Source organism: Stomoxys calcitrans, chromosome 4, assembly GCF_963082655.1.
Source record: "Stomoxys calcitrans chromosome 4, idStoCalc2.1, whole genome shotgun sequence".
Classification (NCBI taxonomy): Eukaryota; Metazoa; Arthropoda; class Insecta; order Diptera; family Muscidae; genus Stomoxys; species Stomoxys calcitrans.
In genome coordinates this window covers 113,409,681-113,433,240 of record NC_081555.1, presented here as the reverse complement: position 1 = coordinate 113,433,240, position 23,560 = coordinate 113,409,681, and the positions used below count along the sequence as shown (strand labels likewise).

At 38.7% G+C, this 23,560-nt stretch overlaps 1 protein-coding gene across 5 annotated transcripts in view; it reads right to left on the bottom strand.

Moving 5' to 3' along the window:
- Positions 1-23,560, bottom strand: part of LOC106081174 (frequenin-1) — a 350,182-nt gene that overhangs the window by 42,064 nt on the left and 284,558 nt on the right. For all 5 annotated transcript variants that reach the window (XM_059366355.1, XM_059366352.1, XM_059366350.1 and 2 more), the window contains 4 exons: positions 19,856-19,880; positions 19,683-19,731; positions 12,051-12,140; positions 3,392-3,470 (listed from right to left, as the gene is read on the bottom strand). In XM_059366355.1, the coding sequence (XP_059222338.1) occupies positions 3,392-3,470; positions 12,051-12,140; positions 19,683-19,731; positions 19,856-19,880 (243 nt within the window). The remainder of the gene's footprint in view (positions 1-3,391; positions 3,471-12,050; positions 12,141-19,682; positions 19,732-19,855; positions 19,881-23,560) is intronic.

Genomic DNA, 23,560 nt, shown 5'->3' with positions numbered 1-23,560 from the left:
TTTTGAAACAATACTCTTAAGATTTCAAGTGAACACGAAAGAGTATTGCTTCGTACAACACCATTACGGAAAGAGATTTTCTTTGCGAATCCAACGTTGTCCTCAGAAATTTGAAATTCGCAAAATAAGAGATGTTAAAGGAATTTCAAACCCTCCTTGATTGTTTTTAGCATTTTTCAGATATTAATTATGCGATTTTGAGCTTTTTTTTGGAGAAAAATCATAGAAGTTGCACTAATCCGATTTTTTTGCCATAATCTTCGGTACTGTATACTCAAGTCGAAAAATTTTTTTCGCATCAAAAATGCAAATTTTCTAAGGGGTTAGCCAATGCTAAACAAATGCAAAAAAAAATAAAATGTGAATTTTTAAGTAATTCTGTTTATTGTACGAAGCTTCTTCAAATTTCGAACAGCGGAATGCTGGAAAAATTTCGAAATTCGAAAAAATGAAGGAGTTACAGCGTTTTTGGTGTTGAAAACGACCTTGAATTTTATACGATCATAAAAAATTGGTTTTTGCGATGTTTTTACAGAAAACTTTACAGTATTGCTTGATCCACTATTACGGAAAGGGATTTTCCTCAAGAACCCAAAGGTGTCTGAAAAATTAGAAAGTTTGCAAAACTAAGGAAGTTAAGGCAATGGCAAACTGACGTTGGTTTTTTTTTGAATTTTTATACCCTACACCTTAACTGTGGTACAGGGTATTATAAATTAGAGCATTTGTTTGTAACACTCAGAAGGAAGAGAGATAGACCCATTGATGAGCATACCGATCGACTCATCACTTTCTGATTCGATTTAGCCATGTCCGTCTGTCTGTCTGTCTGTTTATCCATGTTAATTTGTCTACAAACTACAGTTCGCAGTTTTTGCCGATCGTTTCAAAATTTGGTTGAGTTATGTTGTTCTGCCTAGTACCGAAGCCTATTGATATTGGAAAAAATCGGCTCAGATTTTGGATATAGCTCCCATACATATGTTCGTACGATATTGAGAAATATTGCAGTAAAGTGCTCATTTGTTAACCGAATATCTCGTAATTTTGCAGGAGGGATTTTCTCTTGACTCTGGACATTACTGTTGAATTTCATGGAAATCAGTATAGATTTAGATATAGTTCTCATATATGTATGACGCCCGATTTTCATTTCTAGAGCCACTGCAAGCGCATTTATCGACCAATCTTGCCAAAATTTTGCACAACGCTTTCCTTTGCGACTTCCTCAATATCTGGGGAGTTTCCTTGCAATCGGTTCAGGTTTATACTTAGCTCCCTTATATATGTTCGTAAATTTTTGATTAATTTGCAATAATGTTGTCATATGTCAACCGTAGTTATTACAGTTTGAACATATTTGCTCGAAATTTGGTATGGATTGTTTAATCGGCACCGCCCGACTTTTGCCCTTCCTTACTTGTTTGAAATGGCAAAGTACCACACAAATGTCGCCAGCATAAGGAGAGGATATCCATCAGTAAAAGTTTATTCTGATGTTCTCGCCAGGATTCGAACCCAGGTGTTCGGCGTCATAGGCAGACATGTTAACCCCTGCACTACGGTGGCCCTCAGCAGCCATGTAGAGATTATATCCAAATACAGTCCGATGGAGGCCACCGAAGCGTAGAGGTTAGCATGTCCGCCTATGACGCTTAACGCCTGGGTTCGAATCCTGGCGAAACATCAGAAAAAATTATCAACGGTGGTTTTCCCCTCCTAATGCTGGCAACATTTGTGAGGTACTATGTCATGTAAAACTTCTCTCCAAAGAGGTGTTGCACTGCGGCACGCCGTTCGGAGTCGGCTATAAAAAGGAGGCCCTTTATCATTGAGCTTAAACTTGAATTTGCATTTGCAATTTGCATTTACAGTCCGATGTACACCATATTCAAGAAGGCTATGTAAGGGTCTAAAACAACCCATTGTACCAAATTTCAGCGAAATCGGTTCAAAAACTCACCTTTTATGGGCCAAAGGATTTATATCGGTTGGTCGGTATATGCAAATGTGCCCATGAACATTCCATTGAGGAGCAGGGAGAAACTTCGCACATCTTAATGAGGGAGGTCCGACTCAAGTATTAGCACAAAGATAAGTGGTCTCCTGGGATAAGCTTGTCCAGCGATGTCGCTGGTTTCGAATCCTGGCAAGAACATCAGAAACAAATTTTCAGCGGTGGTTATCTCCTCCCTTTGCTGGCGACATTTGTGAGGTATTATGCCTTAAAAAAACTGCAGATGTAGCACTGCGGAACGCCGTTCGGACTCGGCTATAAATAGGAGGCCTTTATCAGTGTGCTTTTTTATATGCGAGAAGTTTGCCCTCTATTCCTTAATGTAATGTTCATGGGAAAATTTTGCATTTGCATATGTTTTTATACCGACTACCGAAGGATGGGGGTATATTCATTCGGTCATTCCGTTTGCAATGCATCGAAATATCCATTTCCGACCCTATAAAGTATATATATTCTATACATAGCCATGTCCGTCCGTCTGTCTGTTGAAATCACGCTACAGTCTTTAAAAATAGAGATATTGAGTTGAAATTTTGCACAGAGTTTTTTTTTTTGTCCATAAGCAGGTTAAGTTCGAAGATAGGCTATATCGGACTATATCTTCATTTGCCCCCATATAGACCGATCCACCGATTTAGGGTCTTAGGCCCATAAAAACCACATTCATTATCTGATTTTGCTGAAATTTGGGACAGTGAGTTGTGTTAGGCCACTCGACATCCTTCGTCAAATTGGCTCAGATCGGTCCACATTTGGATATAGCTGCCATATAGACCGATCCTCCGATTTAGGGTCTTAGGCCCTTGAAAGCCACATTTATTATCCGATTTTGCTGAAATTTGGGACAGAGAGTTTCGTTAGACCACTCGACATCCTTTTTCAATTTAGCCCAGATCGGTCCAGATTTGGATATAGCTGCCATATAGACCGATCTCTCGGTTTAGGGTCTTGCGCCCATAAAAAGGCGCATTTATTGTCAGATGTCGCCGAAAATTGGGACTGTGAGTTGTGTTGGGCCCTTCGACATTCTTCTTCAATTTAGCCCAGATCGGCCCAGATATGAATATAGCTGCCATATAGACCGATATCTATATTTAAGGTTTTGGGCCAATAAAAGGCGCATTTATTGTCCTATGTCGCCAAAATTTGGGACAGTGAGTTGTGTTGGGCCCTTCGACATTCTTCTTAATTTTTTTTTCATTTTATTCCCTTTGCCCTACGGTATGGTCATATTTTTATGAATGTGTGTGTTAAATTTATATGGCTCATTTACATTAAGAATTTAATCGTTGCTTTCGATATTGCCTGTATTTCCTTCGCCTTGGTTTTGTGTGTGAGAGTGGGTGTTTGTGAGTTTTTTTTTGCACTTACATTGTAATTTTTCATCCAAATTGCCTTTCGATGTTACCGAGAGAGCGCGTATAAATTCTTCAAATTCTATCGAACCGTCCTGAGGTTGTACACCACAAATTACACATCCAAAGAAAACGGTACATAAAGATTGGATATGGATATACGGTAAAGGCAGCATCAAGATGGTAACGCAGCATCCGGAAATTCAGGATTGTAAGAGCACCGGAAAAGAAGAAAAGAAAAACAATATGGGTAAAATGTTAATAGGAGCATAAACAAATATAAAATAGAAAGAAAAAATACAACATTTATCAAATGTAACAACCAACATTAATGTTGTGGGGGGCAAAAAAAAAAATCCAATACCGGAAATGTCGAACCACAACAATGAGCATAAATAATGCCTGAAAAAAGAGCTACTGCAATAATTTAATGAAATTTGATAAATGGGAGCATGGCATATCGAGTAAATTAAATTTGTAAATTGATAGAATAAGAGTGGGTTGAGTTATATGCAGATTCAAGAAGAAGACAAAACTCAAATTATCTTAAATGTAAAATATGCAAAAGCCTGGGTAAACCATTAGGTTTGGAGGCCACCGTTGCTCAGAGGTTAGCATGTCAGCCTATGATGCTGAATGCCTGGGGTGGAGTGGTGACAAAGTGTTCAGCGGTGTTTATACTAATGCTGGCGGCATTTGTGAGGTACTTTGCCGTGTAAAATCTGGCGGCGCACTGCGGCACGCTTTTCGAACTCGGCTATAAAAAAGAGGCCCCTTATCATTGAGCTTAAACCTGATTCGGCACTCATTGATATGTGAAAACACCAGTAATATTAAGTGTCATAATAAAATCCTTCCTTCCAAATTTCGACAGAATCGGTTAACAAATTAGCACTTTTTGGTAAAATTTCGAGAGAATCGGTTAGGAAATGAGAATTTTATTGCAGTATTTCTCAAAATCGGACGAATATATACATGGGAGCTATATCTAAATTTGAACCGATTTCGACCAAACTTTATGGATATTGTAAAGGTCGTCGAGGAAAGCGTTGTACAAAATGTTGTGAAGATTGGGCAATAAATGCGCTTGCAGTGGCTCTAGGAGTGAAAAACGGGCGGTATATATATATATATATATATATGGCAGCTATATCTGAATCTGGACCGATTTCAATAAAATTCACCAGTAATGTTGAGAATCAAGAGAAAATCCTTCGTACTAAATTTCTAGAGAATTGGGTAACAAATGACCTTTTTTCATTTCATTATTACTGCAAATCGGACGAACATATATATGGGAGCTATATTCAAACCTGAACCGATTTCCACGAAATTTACCAGTAATTGCGATAGTTATAAGAAAATCCGTCCTGCCGTCCGAACGAATCGCCTTACAAATGACCATTTTATTTGAAGTTTTACTGCAAATCGATATATGGAAGCTATATCAAAATCTGAACCGATTTTTTTCCAATTTCTATAGAGTTCGTCTCTAGGCCGAAAAACATGCCCGTACCATATTTGAAGACGATCGGATGAAAATAGCGACCTGAAGTTTGTACTCAAATTAACATGGACAGACGGACATAGCTAAATCGAATCAGAAAGTGATTCTGAGTCGATCGGTATACCTATCAATGGGTCTATCTCTCTTCCTTTTTAGGTGTTACAAACAAATGAACCAAGTTATAATACCCTGCACTACAGTAGTGGTGTAGGGTATACAAATCTAGGGTCCCTTATATGTGTTTAAATATTGAGCCAAGCAAGTAAATCCGTTTTTCTTTGTTGCTTTAATCCCATACGAACACCTGGTTTGCATTGCAAGAATTTTTAATTAATTCTTAGCAAACCCCAGAAGCATTATACTGCGCGGAACTAAAAAATGTGTCAAGGAAATTAAGACGCTTAATATAAAAACATAATTTTTGGCACGTTCACTTACGTGTGCGAATAATAATAGCCATATGTTGCCACTTCTATATTTTACGGTAAGGGTTAATGTTTAATTATGCTTAAAATTCGCACTGAGCAGTTGTTGTGCTACACTGGTCTACAAGATTTGTATACCCACCACCATAGGATAGGAGGTATATTCATTTAACATTCCGTTTGCAACGCATCGAAATATCCATTTGCGACCATATAATAAAGGGTGATTTTTTTGAGGTTAGGATTTTCATGCATTAGTATTTGACAGATCATGTGGGATTTCAGACATGGTGTCAAAGAGAAAGATGCTCAGTATGCTTTGACATTTCATCATGAATAGACTTACTAACGAGCAACGCTTGCAAATCATTGAATTTTATTACCAAAATCAGTGTACCAAAATCAGCGTGCGGCAGTGCTACACCTCTTCGGAGAGAAGTTTTGCATGGCATAGTACTTCACAAATGTTGCCAGCGTTACGAGGGGAAAATCTGAAACATTTTCTGATGGCCTCGCCATGATTCGAACCCAGGCGTTCAGTGTCATAGGCGGACATGCTAAATACTCAAATAAATACCAAAAAAGGTATTTATTTTTAGCATGGGGTATTTACCCGGTAGAAACCCATTTCAAGTAATAGGTTATACAATACATGGTGTTCTCCCATAGGAGTAGCGATAACATGCCCCTATGGCGTGCCTTGCGCCCCTTTCTCCCTTATATTTATGTCATGGGACAGACAATTTATCCACCTGTTCCTTAGCATATGTTTTATCCAGTAAGGCAACTCTTCCCAGCTGGATAGCACTCAACTACTCGATAAAGGGGAATAGTTGCGTGATATCCGGCTGGGAAGCGTTGCCTGCAATAGTAGGGTCTTTCAAAGATAGTTGTCATCTTCGAGAAAGGAAATCAGCCTAAGAAAAACGCCGGAAGTATATTGGGATGTGTATTACACACGGGTCAAGGCATAAGATAATCAGAGAGGCAAAATGTGCTTCCTGAAAGATTTTCTGCAAACAGGTCGGTAGACTTAGTGATGCCGCCGCGATAAAAAAGTTTCTCTCAAAAACTCATGTCCAAACTGAAACACCATGCCACAGATATCCCTTTGAACTCGTGCAGTTCAAAGGATTTTAGAGAATCCCGTCGGAAATAAATCCTCGGGCCCGGATGGCATATCAACACTTGTCTTGAGCAAGTGTTCTTCGACGCTTGCTCGTCCATTAAACTCTTCAACCGCTCTACAGGCGACCTCATGGCATTTCTGTCGGAGCGTTGGAGTAGCTGAATCCACCAGTTTGATGAGATTACGTATGTGACTCTTGATATCTTCAAGGCATTTTAGAAGGTCTGGCATGGTGCACTACTATCACAGCTTGTCGCATTTGGTGCCGGTAATGACTTCGTTCGATTTATTTCGAGCTTTCTCAGAGATGGCACTATACGAGTCGTTATAGATGGGTTCTCATCCAATAAGCATAAATTGACCACAGGTGTACCCCAGGGCTCCTTTCTCCTTCTCTTTTTCTTATCTTCATCAACGATCTGTTGAGTAAGACATCGAATACGATCTTCTCATTTGCAGATGCCAGTAATCTCTGTCATTCGTACTCATTGGACCATAGTCCAGATCTTCGACAGATTGTGGACAAGAGGCGGATTATGGACGATACACTTTGCCAGGTTTTGTTGTCCATTTCTAAGTGGGATCGAATGAATCGATTCGCTGACCTATTACGATCAGCTCTGTCTATCAACGGTATAAATGTTGAGCAATCAGAAGCTTTTGATATTCAGGGCATGAAGATAAAAAATAATGTCCGTTGGGCTAAACATGTATTCAAAGGGTCGAAAGAAGCATTCAAGTGCTTAGACTTTCTTAAACTGATGGTTTCAACTCCCAAAACATCTTGTAAACCCGAGCACATAAGGAAAATGGCGAAAGTTGGGAACCACAACTTTGAGATAGTCAGTAATTTTATCTACCTCGGTACCGCCGTAACCGAAACGAATGACACAAGTTTTGAGATAAAGCGAAAAATAATACTGGCAAACAGATGCTACTTTGGATTAAGTTTAGAAACAAGGCCATCACTCGACAGACGAAGATTACACTATACAAGTCACCGATACTACCCGTGTTGTTATATGGTTCTGAAGCATGGGTACTTGTGAAAGCAGATGAGGCAGTGCTTGGAGTATTTGAGAGAAAGATTCTTCGTAGAATATATGGAACAGTTTACGTTAATGGAGAATATAGGCGACATATGAACCACGAGCTGTATGAGCTGTATGACGAAAAAAGCATAGTTACACGCATCAAAATAAAATGACCGCATTGACTAGGTCATGTTGTCAGAATGGATGAAGAAGCTCCAGCAAAGAAGACTTTTGAAGGCAAACACGGTGGTACACGCAAACCGGGAAGACCAAAAGCCCGATGGAAAGATCAAGTTGTGAGAGACACCTCGAAACTTGGTGTCAGAGATTTTAGAATGAGTGCAGACGATCAAGGCGCTTGGAAGGCTATTTTACGTTCGGGTAGTGGAACAAATGTTCTGTCATAGCTAATTAAAGTGAAATCAATAAACACTGCATCCTTTTCCCTCCTCCAATTTCTATTTTCCATTCACCAACGCAATGTATTGAATTCATAGGGGACAACCGCTGCGTGTTGGTTGATAGAAAAAAATTAATGATTTGACACGACGAATGGCCGCAGTGACCAACCTGAAAATCCTACCAAGAGGCCATCCTTGGGTTTTGAAATTTGTACATTATTTCGATGAAACCACAGCCAGGCCAAATCTTGGGAACCCACCACCATGGATTCTGCTAAATATGGGAGCTATATCTGGTTATAGACCGATTTGGACCGTATTTGGAACAGATGTTGAAAGTCATAACGGAATACTCTATGCAAAATTTTAGCCAAATCGGATAAAAATCGCGGCTTCGAGGGGCTCAAGTCGGGAGTTCGGTTTATATAGGAGCAGTGTCAGGTTATAGACAGATTTAGACGGTACTTGGCACAGTTTTTGAGAGCCATTATTGAACACTATGTGAAAATTTTCAGCCAAATCGGATGAAAATTGAGGCTTCCAGTGGTTCAAGAAGTCAAATCAGGAGATTGGTTTATATGGGAGTTATATCTGGATGTTGACCATTTTGACCGCACATTTGTTTGAAGTCATAACAAAACACTATGTGCAAAGTTTCAGCAAAATTAGACAAAATTTGCGGCTTCTAGGGGCTCAAGAAGTCAAATCGGAAGATGGGTTTATATGGGAGCTATATCCAAATCTTAACCGATATGGCCCATTTGCAATGCCTAACGACCTACTTCAATATTAGGTGTCTGTGCAAAACATCAAGAGGCAAGCTTTACGCGTTCGATCTATATTTCGAGGTGTTACAAGCGGAATGACTATATTATTATATTAGTATACTCGCATCCTATGGTGGTGGGTATAGTCATTCCTTTTACAACACATCGAAATATCCATTTCCGACCCTACAAAGTATATATATTTCGGATGGTCGTAAAACTCTAAGGCGATTTGACGATGTCCGTTTGTCTGTTCGTCTGGCAGTCCGTCCGTCTGACCGTTCGTCCGTCTGGCCGTCTGGCCGTCCGTCCGTCTGGCCGTCCGTCCGTCTAGCCGTCCGTCCGTGTGTTTTAATCACTCTACGGCCTAAAACTCTAAGGCGATTTGACGATGTCCGTTTGTCTGTTCGTCTGGCCGTCCGTCCGTCCGTGTGTTCTAATCACTCTACGGCCTTCAAAAATTAAAATATTGAGCTGAAATTTGGCACATATACTTCTTTTTGCTGCACGCCGGTTAAGTTCTTGAACGAGGCAAATCGGAACATATTTAGATATAGTTGCTATTTAGACCGATCTGTCGATAAAGCGTCTGAAACTTATTACCCGATTTCTGAAATTTGAAACAGTGTGTTGCTTTGGGTGTCCCGCTGCTGCTATATCTGCCGATTTAGGGTCTAAATCCATTAAAGTTGAATTTGTTACCCGATTTCATTGAAATTTGAAGCGGTGAGTTTTATTAAGACTCTTAACATCTGAACCGAATATGGTATCGAACGACTTACATTTAGATATATCTGCTAATACGACCGATCTGGCGGTTAAGGGTATGAAACTCATAAAAGCTGCATTTAATATCCGATTTCGCTGAAATTGGAAATAGTAAGTCGTTTTAAGCCTCCCGATATAGCGACCTGAAGCCCATTAAAGTTGCATTTGTTACCTGATTTCACTGAAATTTTAAGCAGTGAGTTGTACTAAGACTCCTAACATCTGAACCAAATATGGTTCAGATCGGACTACATTAGATATAGCTGCCATATAGACCGATCTGCGGTCGAAGGGCCTGAAGCCCATAAAATCTGCATTTACCAATCGATTTCAATGAAATTCTAAATAGTGAATTGGTTTTAAGTCTCCCGACATCCGACCCAAATGTGTTTTAGATCGGACGATATTTAAATATAGCTGCCATATAGATCTGCCGATTAGGGGTCTAAAACCCATAAAAGCTTTATAAGTTATCCGATTTCGCTGAAATTTGAAATAGTGAGTGAGCCTTTCGAGATCCGGCCCAAATAGGGTCCAGAAAAGACCATATAGAAATAGCTTCAATATAGGCCGATCTTCCAATTTAGGTTCTTAATCCCATAAAAAGTGGGTTTATTGCCTGAGTTCTCGGGACCAGAATAAAATATGATCCATACCAGCCCCTTTTTAGATATAACTATGGATATGGTAGTAGAGATTTAATAAAATAGAATGATTCATAGTTCGGAACATAACGCGTTTTTACTTTTTATACCCACCACCGAAGGAAGGAAAGTATATTCATTTTGTCATTCCGTTTGCAACACATCGAAATATCCATTTCCGACCCTATAAAGCATATATTGCCAAATTGTATATTCTTGATCAGCGTAAAAATCTAAGACGATCTAGACATGTCCGTCCGTCTGTCTGTTGAAATCACGCTACAGTCTTTAAAAATATAGATATTGAGCTGATATTTTGCACAGATTCTTTTTTTGTCCATAGGCAGGTTAAGTTCGAAGATGGGCTATATCGGACTATATCTTGATATAGCCCCCATACAGACCGATCCGCCGATTTAGGGTCTTAGGCCCATAAAAGCCACATTTGTTTTCCGATTTTGCTGAAATTTGGGACAGTGAGTTGTGTTAGGCCCTTAGACATCCTTCATCAATTTGGCTCAGATCGGTCCAGATTTGGATATAGCTGCCATATAGACCGATCCTCCGATTTAGAGTATTAGGCCCATAAAAGCCACATTTATTATCCGATTTCGCTGAAATTTGGGACAGTGTGTTGTGTTAGGACCTTCGACTTCCTTTGTTAATTTGGCCCAGATCGGTCCAGATTTAGATATAGCTGCCATATAGACCGATCCTCCGATTTATGGTGTTAGGCCCATAAAAGTCACATTTATTATCTGATTTTGCTTAAATTTGGGACAGTGAGTTGCGTTAGGCCCTTCGACATCTTTCTTCAATTTGGCCAAGGCGGCTGAGATTTGGATATAGCTGCCATATTGACCGATTTCTTGATTTAAGGTTTTGGGCCCATAAAATGCTCATTTATTGTCCGATGTCGCCGAAATTTGGGACAGTGAGTTAAGTTAGGCCCCTTGATATACCTCTACAATATCGCACAGATCGGTCCAGATTTGAATATAGCTGCCATATAGACCGGTATCTAGGTTTTAGGTTTTGGGGCCATAAAAGATGCATTTATTGTCCGATGTCTCTGAAATTTAAGACAGTGAGTTTAATTAGGCTCTTCGACGTCCTTCTTCAATTTTGCCCAGATCGGTCCAGATTTGAATATAGCTGCCATATAGACCGATCTCTCAATTTAAGGTTTTGGGCCCATAAAGGAGGCATTTATTGTCAGATTTTGCCGAAATTTGGGACAGTGCTTTGTGTTAGGCTCTTCCAAATATTTATGCAACTTGGCCCAAATCAGTACAGATTTTGATATAGCTGCCATGTAGACCGATATCTCGATTTAAAGTCTTGGCCCCATAAAAGACGCATTTATAATCCGATTTCAATGAAATTTGACACAGTGACTTATGTTAGGCTTTTCGACATCTGTGTCGTATATGGTTCAGATCGGTTTATTTTTAGATATAGCTATTGTACTTATTAGTATTTGGTCCAAATCGGAACATATTTTGATATAACTGATATGGGGCTTTAGGCATGAAATTTTCACCTAATTTTGATGAAAGGAGTTTTACATATATATCCGAGGTAGTGGGTACCCAAATTTCGGCCCGGCCGAACTTAACGCCTTTTTCCTTGATTTTTCTCATTCCGCTGGGTGTTGTCTGTTTGTTGAACGTTCCCTACTCGCTTAATTTAAACTGCTTTCTAAGCGAATCTACTTTTGAAATATTTAACTATTTGTAGACCAGTGTAATTAAACCGGCAATCGTGAAGTGTGTGTTTAAGAAATTATGCTACATATTCCCATATAAGCCCATATGAAATTGCCAGCATAAAAATGATGATTTAATTAAAATATAATTTCACAAAAAAAGGCACGCCGCCCACATAGCCAAAATTTTATTTGAAATTCAAACAAAGAAATTAAGCTTAGTGTGGAAATAAAATCAAGCAAATACGTACTTCATGTATGTATGTAGGTGGATATGCATTTTAATACTTACATTGTTTTCATCGAATACCCGGAACACTAATGAGGCAAATTTGCTGGGATCTCCTTGGGGGAAGAATTGTTTGTAGATTTTAATAAAACCCTTAGGAGGCGACAGTGAAATATACAAAAATTAAATAAATGATTTATGACCAGGGGGGGAGGGCAGCAAAAAGTGAATACAAAGAAAGAAAATGGTCGAAAAAAAGAACACAAACAAAATAACATAAAGGGAATAAATGAACAAATGTGTATACACACATACAAAAACGAAAATTGAATGAAAGAAATGGGTTAGCCAAGAATTGTATGAAACGAACAAAAGTCATAAGGTTTGGTGTGGTGTGTGTGTGTGCGTGTTTATGTGTCAAAATTTTGTTGTTATTGTCGTTGTTGATGATGTTACATTTGATGGTGCAAAGACCACAAATACACGCGCAAACAATTTAGTGGCGCCCAAAAATGACAGGCAATGGCGTCACGAGTCACATTGTGAACATTCAAAATAACAGCAGTGCCAACCATAATCATCATCATAGCCGTCATCAACCATGGCACCACCACATCATCATCATCAGGGAGGAGAAGCGGAAACGGAACCGATATAAGGCAGCCATAGCCACAGTCATAGCCATAGAGCACAGAGCAACAGTAGTGTGTACCACAAATATGTGATCAACCACAATGGTAGTTGAAGTAAACACAAATACACGCATGCACACATGAAATCAGTACATTTTTATGTTACACACGAGCAGTGTGGCAACAATTCGTTCAATCAAACATGTAACAAAATAAAAGAGAAGAAGTAACATCATTGTTGTTGTTGTTGTTATTATTTTGTTTTTGTTTACAAAATTATTTTTTATTTGTTCAGCATAATGTGGCGAGGCATGTGTATAAACCCACCCACAGACACACACACCCACATACGTACACAATCAAAGCACCAAGCAAACACATATACATTTATGAATTCATGGCAGGAAACGGAAACAACAAAGCATATTTAAAATTTAAAAATTTGTTTCCGTTGGCAAATGACATCAACAAAAACAACAACAGTCATAATTTTGGTAATTCCATAGAAAAGTAATTGAAAATAGGATTTAATGGTAATACAAGGTAAGGGATTTATTTTATTGCATGCAAAAATTTCCCAGTTTTGTCGTAAAAATAAATTCGTATTTAAATTTTAATTTTTTTGTATTTATTTTTTTCAAACCATCCAAGGAGAAAAAGAAAAAATGAGAAAAAAAGGGAAGAAAGAACAAAGTTTTTTATTATTAATATTATTTCATGGCGAAACAAAGTTTTGTGTTCAACTTTAGTTTTGATAGTTTTGCAATTTTTGATTGCTTTTTTTCCTGTTTAATAGGAACAGTGTGATGGAAGGTAGGCAATAGAATTAGGTCAATGTTGGATAAGTTGAAAAGGGTTGTATTGACTTTTTATGATTTAACTTTAAAAATTTAACTTAAGAGAATCATAGGCTTCATTTGAAGTCTTTAAATTTACTTCACAACTCAAAATTCCCATCAACAAAATTTAATGGTAGTTAGTAGCATTATATCTCAACATAAAACAAGTAAAAGCAAAGTTTGGCTAGGCCGAATTTTATATACCCTCCAACATAGATCACATTTGTCAAGTTCTTTGGCTGCAAATGCAAATTTTGCCCATGAACATTCCACTAAGGAACAGGGGCAAACTTTTCACATATCAATGAGTGCAGTCCGATTCAAGTTTAAGCTCAATGCTAAGGGGCCGTCTTTTTATAGCCGAGTCCGAATGGTGTGCTACAGTGCGACACCTCTTTGGAGAGAACTTTTACATGGCATAATACCTCACAAATGTTGCCAGCATTAGGAGGAAAAACTACCGCCGAAAATTTTTTCTAATGTTCTCGCCAGGATTCGAACCCAGGCGTTCAGCGTCATAGGCGGACATGCTTATCTCTGCGCTGCGGTGGCCTTCTTTGTCTGGTATTTCTTTATAGGCAAATAAAGGATAATGGAAAATAATTACTATGCTATTGGAGCTTTACCAGGTTACGGACAGATTCGGGCTATACTGTGGATGTTGGAGATCATAGTAGAAATCGTTGGAGATCAAACAAATCGCATCATAATTGCGCCCCATTCAAGAAGTAAATTTGGGAGATCAATTCAGAACTTATTTGGCCCGTACATTATTGGTCATAGGAAAAATAATGTAAAAATTAGCGCCCTCTAGAGGCTCAAGAAGTATAATCGGTAAATCGGGTATCGGTTCAGGTTCTGAACCGATTTAAATCATACTAAATACAGCTGTTGAAAGTCGTAACGAAACATCGCATGCAAAGTTTCAGCCGAATCGGATAATTGCGCCCTCTAGAGGCTCAAGAACTATAATCAAAAGATCGGTTTATAGGGGAGCTATATCAGGTTATAAACCAATTTGAACCATACTTGGCACAGTTGTTGATGGTTAAACCAAAACACTTCATACAAAATTTCAGCCAAATCGGATAAGAATTCCGCCCACTAGAGGCTCAAATAGTTAATCGGGAGTTCGGTTTATATGGGACCTATATATGAACCGATTTAGACCATGCATTCCAGCCAAATCGTCAAATAACTGCCTTTATAGGCTCAGGATATCAAGATTCCAGATGAGTTTATGTGGAAGCTATATCAAGTTAAAAACCGATTTAGATCAGACTTAGCAATGTTGTTGAAAAACATAACGAAACACCTCAAGAAAAATTGTAAAATCAGATAAGAAATCAGAAGTATAATCGGAAGACCGGTTAATAGGGAAGCTATATCAGGTTATGATCCGATTAAGATCACACTTGACGTAGATCTTGGAAGTCAAAGCAAAAAACCCCCTGTAAAGTTTCAGCCAAATCGAATAAGAATTGCCACCTCTAGAGGCTCGGCAGATCGGTTTATAGCGGGGCTGCATTAGGCTATGAACCAATTTAGACTATACATTACAACCAAATCGGATAATAACGGTCTTTAGAGGCTCAATAATTCAAGACTCCCGATCAGTTTATATGGCAGCTATATCATGTTATAAACCGATTTAACCCATACTGAGGACAGTTGTTAAAAAACATAACTAAACCCCTCAAGCAAAATTTCAGCCAAATCTGATATTAATTGCGCCCTCTAGAGGCTCAAGAAGTATAATCGGGAAATCGGCTTATAGGGGAAATTTCTCAGGCTATGAACCGATTTAGACCATACTTGACGAAGTTGTTGGAAATCAAACACCTCATGCAAAATTTCAGCTAAATCGGATATGAATTGCTCAAGAAGTCAAGATCCGAGATCGGTTTATATGGCAGCTTATCAAACCCAACCGACCTCCAAAAGTTTAAGCACCTAGCTTTATTCCTTCGAAAGTTGGGGTGCTTTCGAGAGACTTGGGTAGATCGACCAATCCATTGCCCACTACATGGGAAATGCCGCTAAATCCGTACTTGGGTACCAAAAGCTTTCTCCAAGATACCCATGGTACGACCAAGAGTGTCGGTACACAGAGCAACATGTAGGAGAGGTATCGGGAGAGAAGGAGAAACTTCTATTCTGCAGAATGTCAAAGGAAATAGAGGGACGTGAGTGTGAGCGAGTTGAGATGTACAGGAGTCAGAATGAAGTCCAAAAATTCTACCAAAGAATCAAACATCAAACCGATAGCTTTGGTGCAGAAACATTCTTCTACAGAGACAAAGAAGGAAATCTGGCAACTGATACAAAAAGCGTGCTAAGAATATGGAAAGAACACTTTTTCCAGCTGCTAGTATCGGACGATGGCGGCAAAGAGGTGATGGTAAAAAATGGTTACCTATTTTCAAAATGAAAATGTTTACCTACTGCCACTGCTACTTGGAGTGACCCGACCGAAGAACAACAAGGCAGCAGGAGCCGATGGGTTGCCCACTGAACTATTTAAGAGCGAAGGTGGCACGTGGATAAGGCGTATGCATCAGCCCGTTTGCGCGAATAACGCATACCCGATGACTGGATCCTTAGCATACTATGTCCCGTACACAAGAAAGTAAATAAGACGGAGTTAGATAACTACAGAGGAATAATTCTCTCACCATCGCATACAAGATACTCTCGAGCGTACTGTGCTAAAGATTGAAACTTAAAGTTAATGAGATAATTGGGCCCTATCAATGCGGCTTTAGATTTGGTAAATCCACGATAGACCAGATATTCACACTGCGCCAAATCCTGGAAAAGACCCGAGAAGGACAGATCAAATCTAACCATCTCTATGTTGACTAAAAAGCCTCTTTCGATAGCCCTTAACATTCAAAGGTATTTCAAGCCATACCTGTGTTTGGTATCATTGCAAAATTAAAAATACTCTGCAGGATAACACTTTCTGATAAACGTTCTTCAGTAAGAATAGGAAAGAATAACTCCGAAACATTCAATACCAAACGAGGTTTCAGGCAAGGAGACAGCTTATAGTGTGGTCTCTGAACATTCTAAGTCGATCTAGCCATGTCCCTCCGTTTGTCAGCCTGTCCATCTTATTAATGTAATTCGTTGGGGATTGCAAATAGTACTAATAGATCCAGATTTGGCTGAAATTTGGCATGTAGTGTTTTTTCATGACTTTCAACATCCGTGTTATGTATTGTCTTAATCGGTGAACAACCTGATTTAGCTTCCATATAAACTGATCTCCCGATGTGATAACTTTAACCTTAGGAAACAGGAATAGTTATCTGATTTGGCAAAATTTTGTATAAAATTTTAGTAGAATTTATGGTGGTGGGTTCCCAAGATTCGGCCTGGCTGAACTTAGCTCGTTGTTATACTCACCACCATAAAATGGGAGATGTACTAATCTAGTCATTCTGTTTATAACACCTATAACACTATCTTACTAGCCATGTCCGTCCGTAGGGACGGAAATTTTGCATAAATACTTTTTGTAGATGTTGATTGTTGGGTATGGCAAAAATGTTATATTTCTTAAAATTTGGATATAGCCCTCATATGAACCGATCCCCGGTTTTGACTTGTTGATCCTAGTACCCTCAATTTTCATCCGATTGGGCTGAATTTATAGCCCTTATAAAAACTGATCCTCGAATTAGACTTCATCAACCCCTTGAAACCTCAATTTGTAGTTGAATAGGCTGAAATTTGGCAAAAGGGCTACTGTGATGACTTCCAATATTTGTGCTAAGTATGATCCGAATCGGTCTATAAACTGATATAGCTCTCATATAAACAGTTACCAGGTTTTTATTCTTGAGCCCCTCCTAGAAGCCTCAGTTTTTATTCGATTTGACTGAAATTTTACAAAAGGACTTTTGTTATGATTTCCAACATCAGAACTAAGTATAGTCAAAATCGGCCTGTGAACCCTAAAAGCCTTTGTTTTCATCCGATTTGGATGAAATTTTGCACAAGGATTTCTGTTAAGACTTCCATCATTTGTGTCAAGTATTATCTCAATAGGTCTATAAATTGACATAGTCCTCACATAAACTGATCATCGGTTTTGTCTTCTTGAGCCTCCATATGCCTCAATTTTCTTTCAACCTAACATTTGACACAAGTCCTTTAGGTATGACTTCCAATATATATGTCAAGAGCGTAAGAAGAAAACCCACATAAAGTGAACCCTGGATTTGCTTTCTTGAGCCAAAATAAATCTCAATTTTCACGGCTTGTTGTGCGCTCTAAAAACTATAAAGTAACCTCTAAAAAGAAAATTTTAAGTTAGGAATTCCGTGCTACTTACAAAATTCTTAATTGTTTTCAATGTTACTCCCCTAAGTTGGTTCATGTCGGATATTGTGTCTCCACCTAAGTACCGGTATCTGTTGGACGCGAATGCCGGGCAATGACAAAGGAAATGTCCAACGTCTCATCATCTTCCCCGCATGCCCTACACATGCTATCACTTGCCGCACCGATTTTACATAAGTGAGCTCGTAGTCCTATGTGTCTCGTTATGACACATAGGACTACTGACCTCCTTCTTGCTTCCTTTCAGTAATAGCCTCGTCTTCTCACGATCTGGATCCCCCATAGGTTTTCGCCGTCCTACCGACCGTTTGATGTTCCACAATGTTGCATTTGCATTCGTCGCCCACTCCATTAACTAGGACTGCGTCGACCCGTTAACCAAGTTTATTGACGGCAGTCCTCTGGCCTTCACCGCCAAATCTTCTGCCCTTTCATTTCCCCTTACTCCGTTATGGCCCGGCACCCAAACGATACGGATTGTGCCATCCTCAGAGAAGGCGTTCATCTCCTTCTTACACTGCAAGACTGTTCGTGACCTTACCGTCCTGGTTGTTATTGCCCTTTTGGCAATTTTACTGTCGGTAAAGATGTTCAGACTCGACGTCCTCGAGATAGCACCACACCACTTCACGCATTCCGTGATCGCCCGGATCTCCACCTGTAGGACCGTATTATGGTCAGGCAGTCTAAAACAGATGTCAGTCTCTGGGTTTTCAATGTAAACCCCCAGGCCTACTCTGTCCTCTAGCTTTGATCCATCCGTGTAACATGATCTTCAAGATGGCAACACTAGGGTTCCGTCAATCCAAGTCTGTGCCGATGGCAGCAGTGCGTGGCACTCGACTACAAGGTTCATCTCAGGTATCCGATCGGAAACCTCTTCCCTTTCTTCCAGGTTTCCTATCGTCGCCTCGATTATACCGCGATGGTTTGAGCTGCTCCCATCCTCAATCCATTCTCCCATCGTTTTAAGTCTCATAGCCGCAGTGGCTGCCTCACACTTAATCTCTATGTCAATGGGTCGGGTATCTAGAATTGTCTTCAGTGCACTGGTGGGCGTGGTCCTCATCACTCCGCTTATGCCAAGACAAGATGTTTTCTGAACCTGTTGTATGGTCCTTATGTTGCTCTTTTTCTCCATTGCAGTCCACCAAACTACTGAGGCGTAAGTAAGTATTGGTCTAATCACGCTTCTGTAGAGCCAGTGGACTATCCTAGGATTCAGGGCCCATTTCGAGCTTACGGCCCGAATATTTTTATGAAAATTAAATACAATATTCAATGTTTTTGGGCTTTCTGTTATCTTTATTATAGGGCGTTATGTCCGCGTATATGCAGGTCACAACGCCTTAAGAAAAATTGGGCGTTATGACCTCTACTAAAGCGGACATAAGGCCCTACATGTTTTTGGGCGTAATGGCCGGTCACCATGAAAAATATATGAAATCAATGACCAAGCCTAACTGGCGAACATATAGCCCCATATGGCTCATTGGGGATTGCAAATGAGAGTTCAGATTTGGATATAGCTCCCATATAAGGTGGTATTTCGACTTGACTTTTGGAGCCCCAAAAAGCCGCAATTGTTAACTGAATTTCTCGTTATGCCTTTTAAAACCCCTGAGTTATAAGCTAATTTGCTTTCTTCCTATATTAAGCGAGGTGAAACTTGTTGAATGATATTTTATGGAATTTCAATTAGATTTAAAAATGTTTATTATATCAGTCCAAAATAGTAAAGGGATAATGGCTTTCACACTTAAGACCATAGCAAATCATATTTCATGTTCTGTAGACCATCTTTACATTCCATCACACTGTTACTTCGAAAACTTTGGAACTTTAGTAGCATCATTGAAAAAACGTTTACTTACTTGCTCTGTGAGTAAACCATTTGGACAGTCTTTCAGGAATCCTTTATGCCTGTGAAAGAGATACAATCATTATGTGATTTTGGGTCATTAAAAGCTCCAAGGAAATAGAATTTCAAAGCTGATTTGCATACTTTAAAGCTATTTAATGTGATTTTTGTTTTTGTGAAACTTACCATTGTCTAATTTCTTTTTCTGTGACTGTAAAGAGAAGACAGAAAAAACAAAAAATTAGTATAATTTTTTTCTGTCGCATTTTAATGTCGCTCATTAAAAATGTATTTGTTTCATAATATTTGCTATTTAACAACAGTTTTTTTACAATTAAATCAACAATTTTATTACATTATGAATATTTATGCGGGTGAACCTTTAATTATTCTCTTGAATACTGAAAACACAATTTAATTTTATTATTATTAATGTAATGTATACATTTTGTTGCTGCTGTTGTTGTGCAGTAGTCATGAAATAATCATTAAATATTTAATGTGTTTACGATTCATTAACAAACTTTATTTACAAAAAATAGTCTGTACTTCCGTTGCCAATATCATTGTTTAACTGTATTTGAACTTCTGTTGTTTATTACCTTCATACCAGGACATACTCTTGGTAAGGTAATAAAATGGAAAATATTCAACAAACGAAAAACAGTTGTCCCCCAACTGGGAGGGGATGGGAGGCTTGTTTGGCAATGTACCTAAAGATACTTGAAAATGTTGGATGCAAGAAAAATATAGGAAGAGTGACCAAGGGTAAGCTAGATTATGGGAGGTAATTGTCAAAATGTGAACCGATAACTGGTAACTCACTCTGAAAATTTGGCTAAAAATTGATTACAATCACACTTATGAACTTCAATGTAATTTTGAGTTTGAGTGGAAAAAAATTTAGTAACATTTTCAAAATTAAAGATTTTATTCTAGGAATCCACATTTGTATACCCTACACCACCACTGTGGTACAGGGTATTATAAGTTTGTGAATTTGTTTGCAACGCTAAGAAGGAGAAGAAGTAAACCCATTGATAAGTATACCGATCGACTCAGAATCATTATACCCTACACCACAACTGGGGTACAGGGTATTATAGATTTGTGTATTTGTTTGCAACGTTAAGAAGGAGACGAAGTAGACCCATTAATAGGTATACCGATGGGCTTAGAATCACTTCCTGATTCGATTTAGCCATGTCCGTCTGTGGGTCCATGTATTCTTGTAATCAAAGTGCAGGTCGTATTTGTTGTTCGATTGTCACGAAATTTTGCACATGCCACTTTTTTGGCTCTAGGACAAACGCCATTGTTTTTGAAAAAAATCGGTTCAGATTTAGATAAAGCTCCCATATATATCTTTCATCCGAAATGGCCCAAGGACAAACGCTATTGATTTTGAATAAAATCGGTTCAGATTTAAGGCTGTAGAAGCCACAGTTTTAGTCCGACCTTTAAAATATTTTGCGCGAGGTGTTTTATTTGACGTCCTAATGTGTGTGGAAAATTTCATCTAAATCGGTTCAGATTTATATATATAGCTCCCCCATATAACTTGCATCCGATTTGACCTATTAAGGCTGTAGAAGGTACAATTTTGTTCCGATCTTTACCAAATTTGCTTCTTGTTGCGTCCCAATATGTGTGCAAAATTTCATCAGAATCGGATCAGATTTATATATAGTTCCCATATATATCTTTCATCCCATATGGTCTTTCAAAGCTGTAGAAGACACAATTTTGGTCCGATCCTTACAAAATTGGGCACGAAGTGCTTTTTTGACATCCTAGTGTGTAAAATTTTATCAGAATCGGATCCGATTAAGATATATCTCCCATATATAACTTTCATCCGATTTGAACTTTAAGGCTGTAGAAGGCACAATTTGGGTCCGATTTTTACCAAATTTGGCACGAAGTGCTTTTTATGACGTCCCAATTTGTTTGAAAAATTTCATCAGAATCGGATCAGATTTATATATAGCTCCCATATGTATCTTTCATCCGATATGCCTTTTTAAAGCTGTAGTAGCCACAATTTGTTTTATTCGACGTCGCACTACATGCAAGAAATGTCATTAAAATCGAACCAGATTTAGTAAAATTCCCCTATATATCTTTTAATCGTTTCGTCTTTTAAGGCTGTAGAAGCCAAAATTTTTGTACCATCGTAAGAAAATCGTAGAAGGTTTTATTATACCCTTCACTATAGAATTGGGGTATACTAATTTCGTCATTCTGTTTGGAACTCCTCGAAATATTCGTCTAAGTATAAATATTCTTGACCCACATGACATTTTATGCCGATATAGCCATGTCCGTCCGTCTGTTCGTCCGTCCGTCGAAAGCACGCTAACTTTCAAAGGAGTAAAGCTAGCCGCTTGAAATTTAGCATGAATACTTCGTATTAGTGTAGGTCGGTTGGGATTGCAAATGGGCCAAATCGGTCAGTGTTTTGATATAGCTGCCATATAAACCGATCTAGGGTTTTGATTTCTTGAGCCTCTAGAGGGCGCAATTCTCACTTGATTTTGACTAAAATTTTGCACGTGGTGTTTTGGTATCACTTCCAACAACTGTGATAAGTATGGTCTAAATCGGTACATAACCTGATATAGCTGCCATATAAACCGATCTGGGGTCTTGACTTCTTTAGCTTTTAGGGGGCACAATTATTATCCGATTTGGCTGAAATTTTGCATGAGGTGTTTTGTTATGACTTCCAATAACTGTGCTAAGAATGATTCAAATTGGTTTATAACCTGGTATAGCTGCCATTTAAATTGATCTTGGATCTTGACTTCTTGAGCCGCTGGAGGGCGCAATTCTCATCCGATTTGGCTGAACTTTTGCAAGAGGTGTTTTGTTATGACTTCCAATAACTGTGCTTAGTATGGTGCAAATCGGTACATAATCTGATATAGCTGCCATATAAACCGATCAGGGGTCTTGACTTCTTGAGCCACTAGAGGGCGCAATTATTTATTATCCGATTTAGCTGAAATTTTGTACAACGGCTTCTCTTATGACCTTTAACATACGTGTCTAATATGGTCTGAATCGATCTATAGCTTGATACGGCTCCCATATAAGCCGATCTACCGATTTTGCTTCTTCAGCCCCTACAAGGCACAATTCTTATCCCAATGAACTGAAATATTACACAATGACTTCTACAATGTTCAGCTCAGCATTCAATTCATTAATGGTCCGAATCGGACTATGACTTGATGTAACTCCAATAGCATAACAGCTCTTATTCATTATTCTTTGTTTGCCTAAAAAGAGATACCGCGCAAAGAACTCGACAAATGCGATCCATGATGGAGGGTATATACGATTCGGGCCGGCCGAACTTAGCACGCTCTTACTTGTTCGATATTTCAATAGGTATGCAAAATTAAAGTCTGACTAAATTTGAATATAAGTGCTATAGATTAAAAATATTACGTATACTCGGTTGTGTAGGGTATTATATAGTCGGCTCTGCCCGAATTTTGCCTTTCCTTACTGGTTTTTTGATTCGATTTAGCCATGTCCGTCTGTGAGTCCATGCATTCTTGTAATCAAGGTACAGGTCGTAGTTATTGTCCAATCATCACGAAATTTTGCACATGTTTTAGCTCAAGAACAAATGCTATCGATATTGGTAAAAATCGGTTCAGATTTATATATAGCTCCCTTATTTATGTATCGCCGGATTTCCACTTAAATGGCCGTAGTAACTACAATTTTCAACCAATCTGCACAAAATTTGGCATGAATTGTTTTGTTACCGATCTTAACCTAGCTGCAAGATTTTATCAAAATCGGTTCAGATTTGGATATAGCTCCCATATATATGTATCGCCCGATTTGTACTATAAGGCTGTAGTAACTTAAATT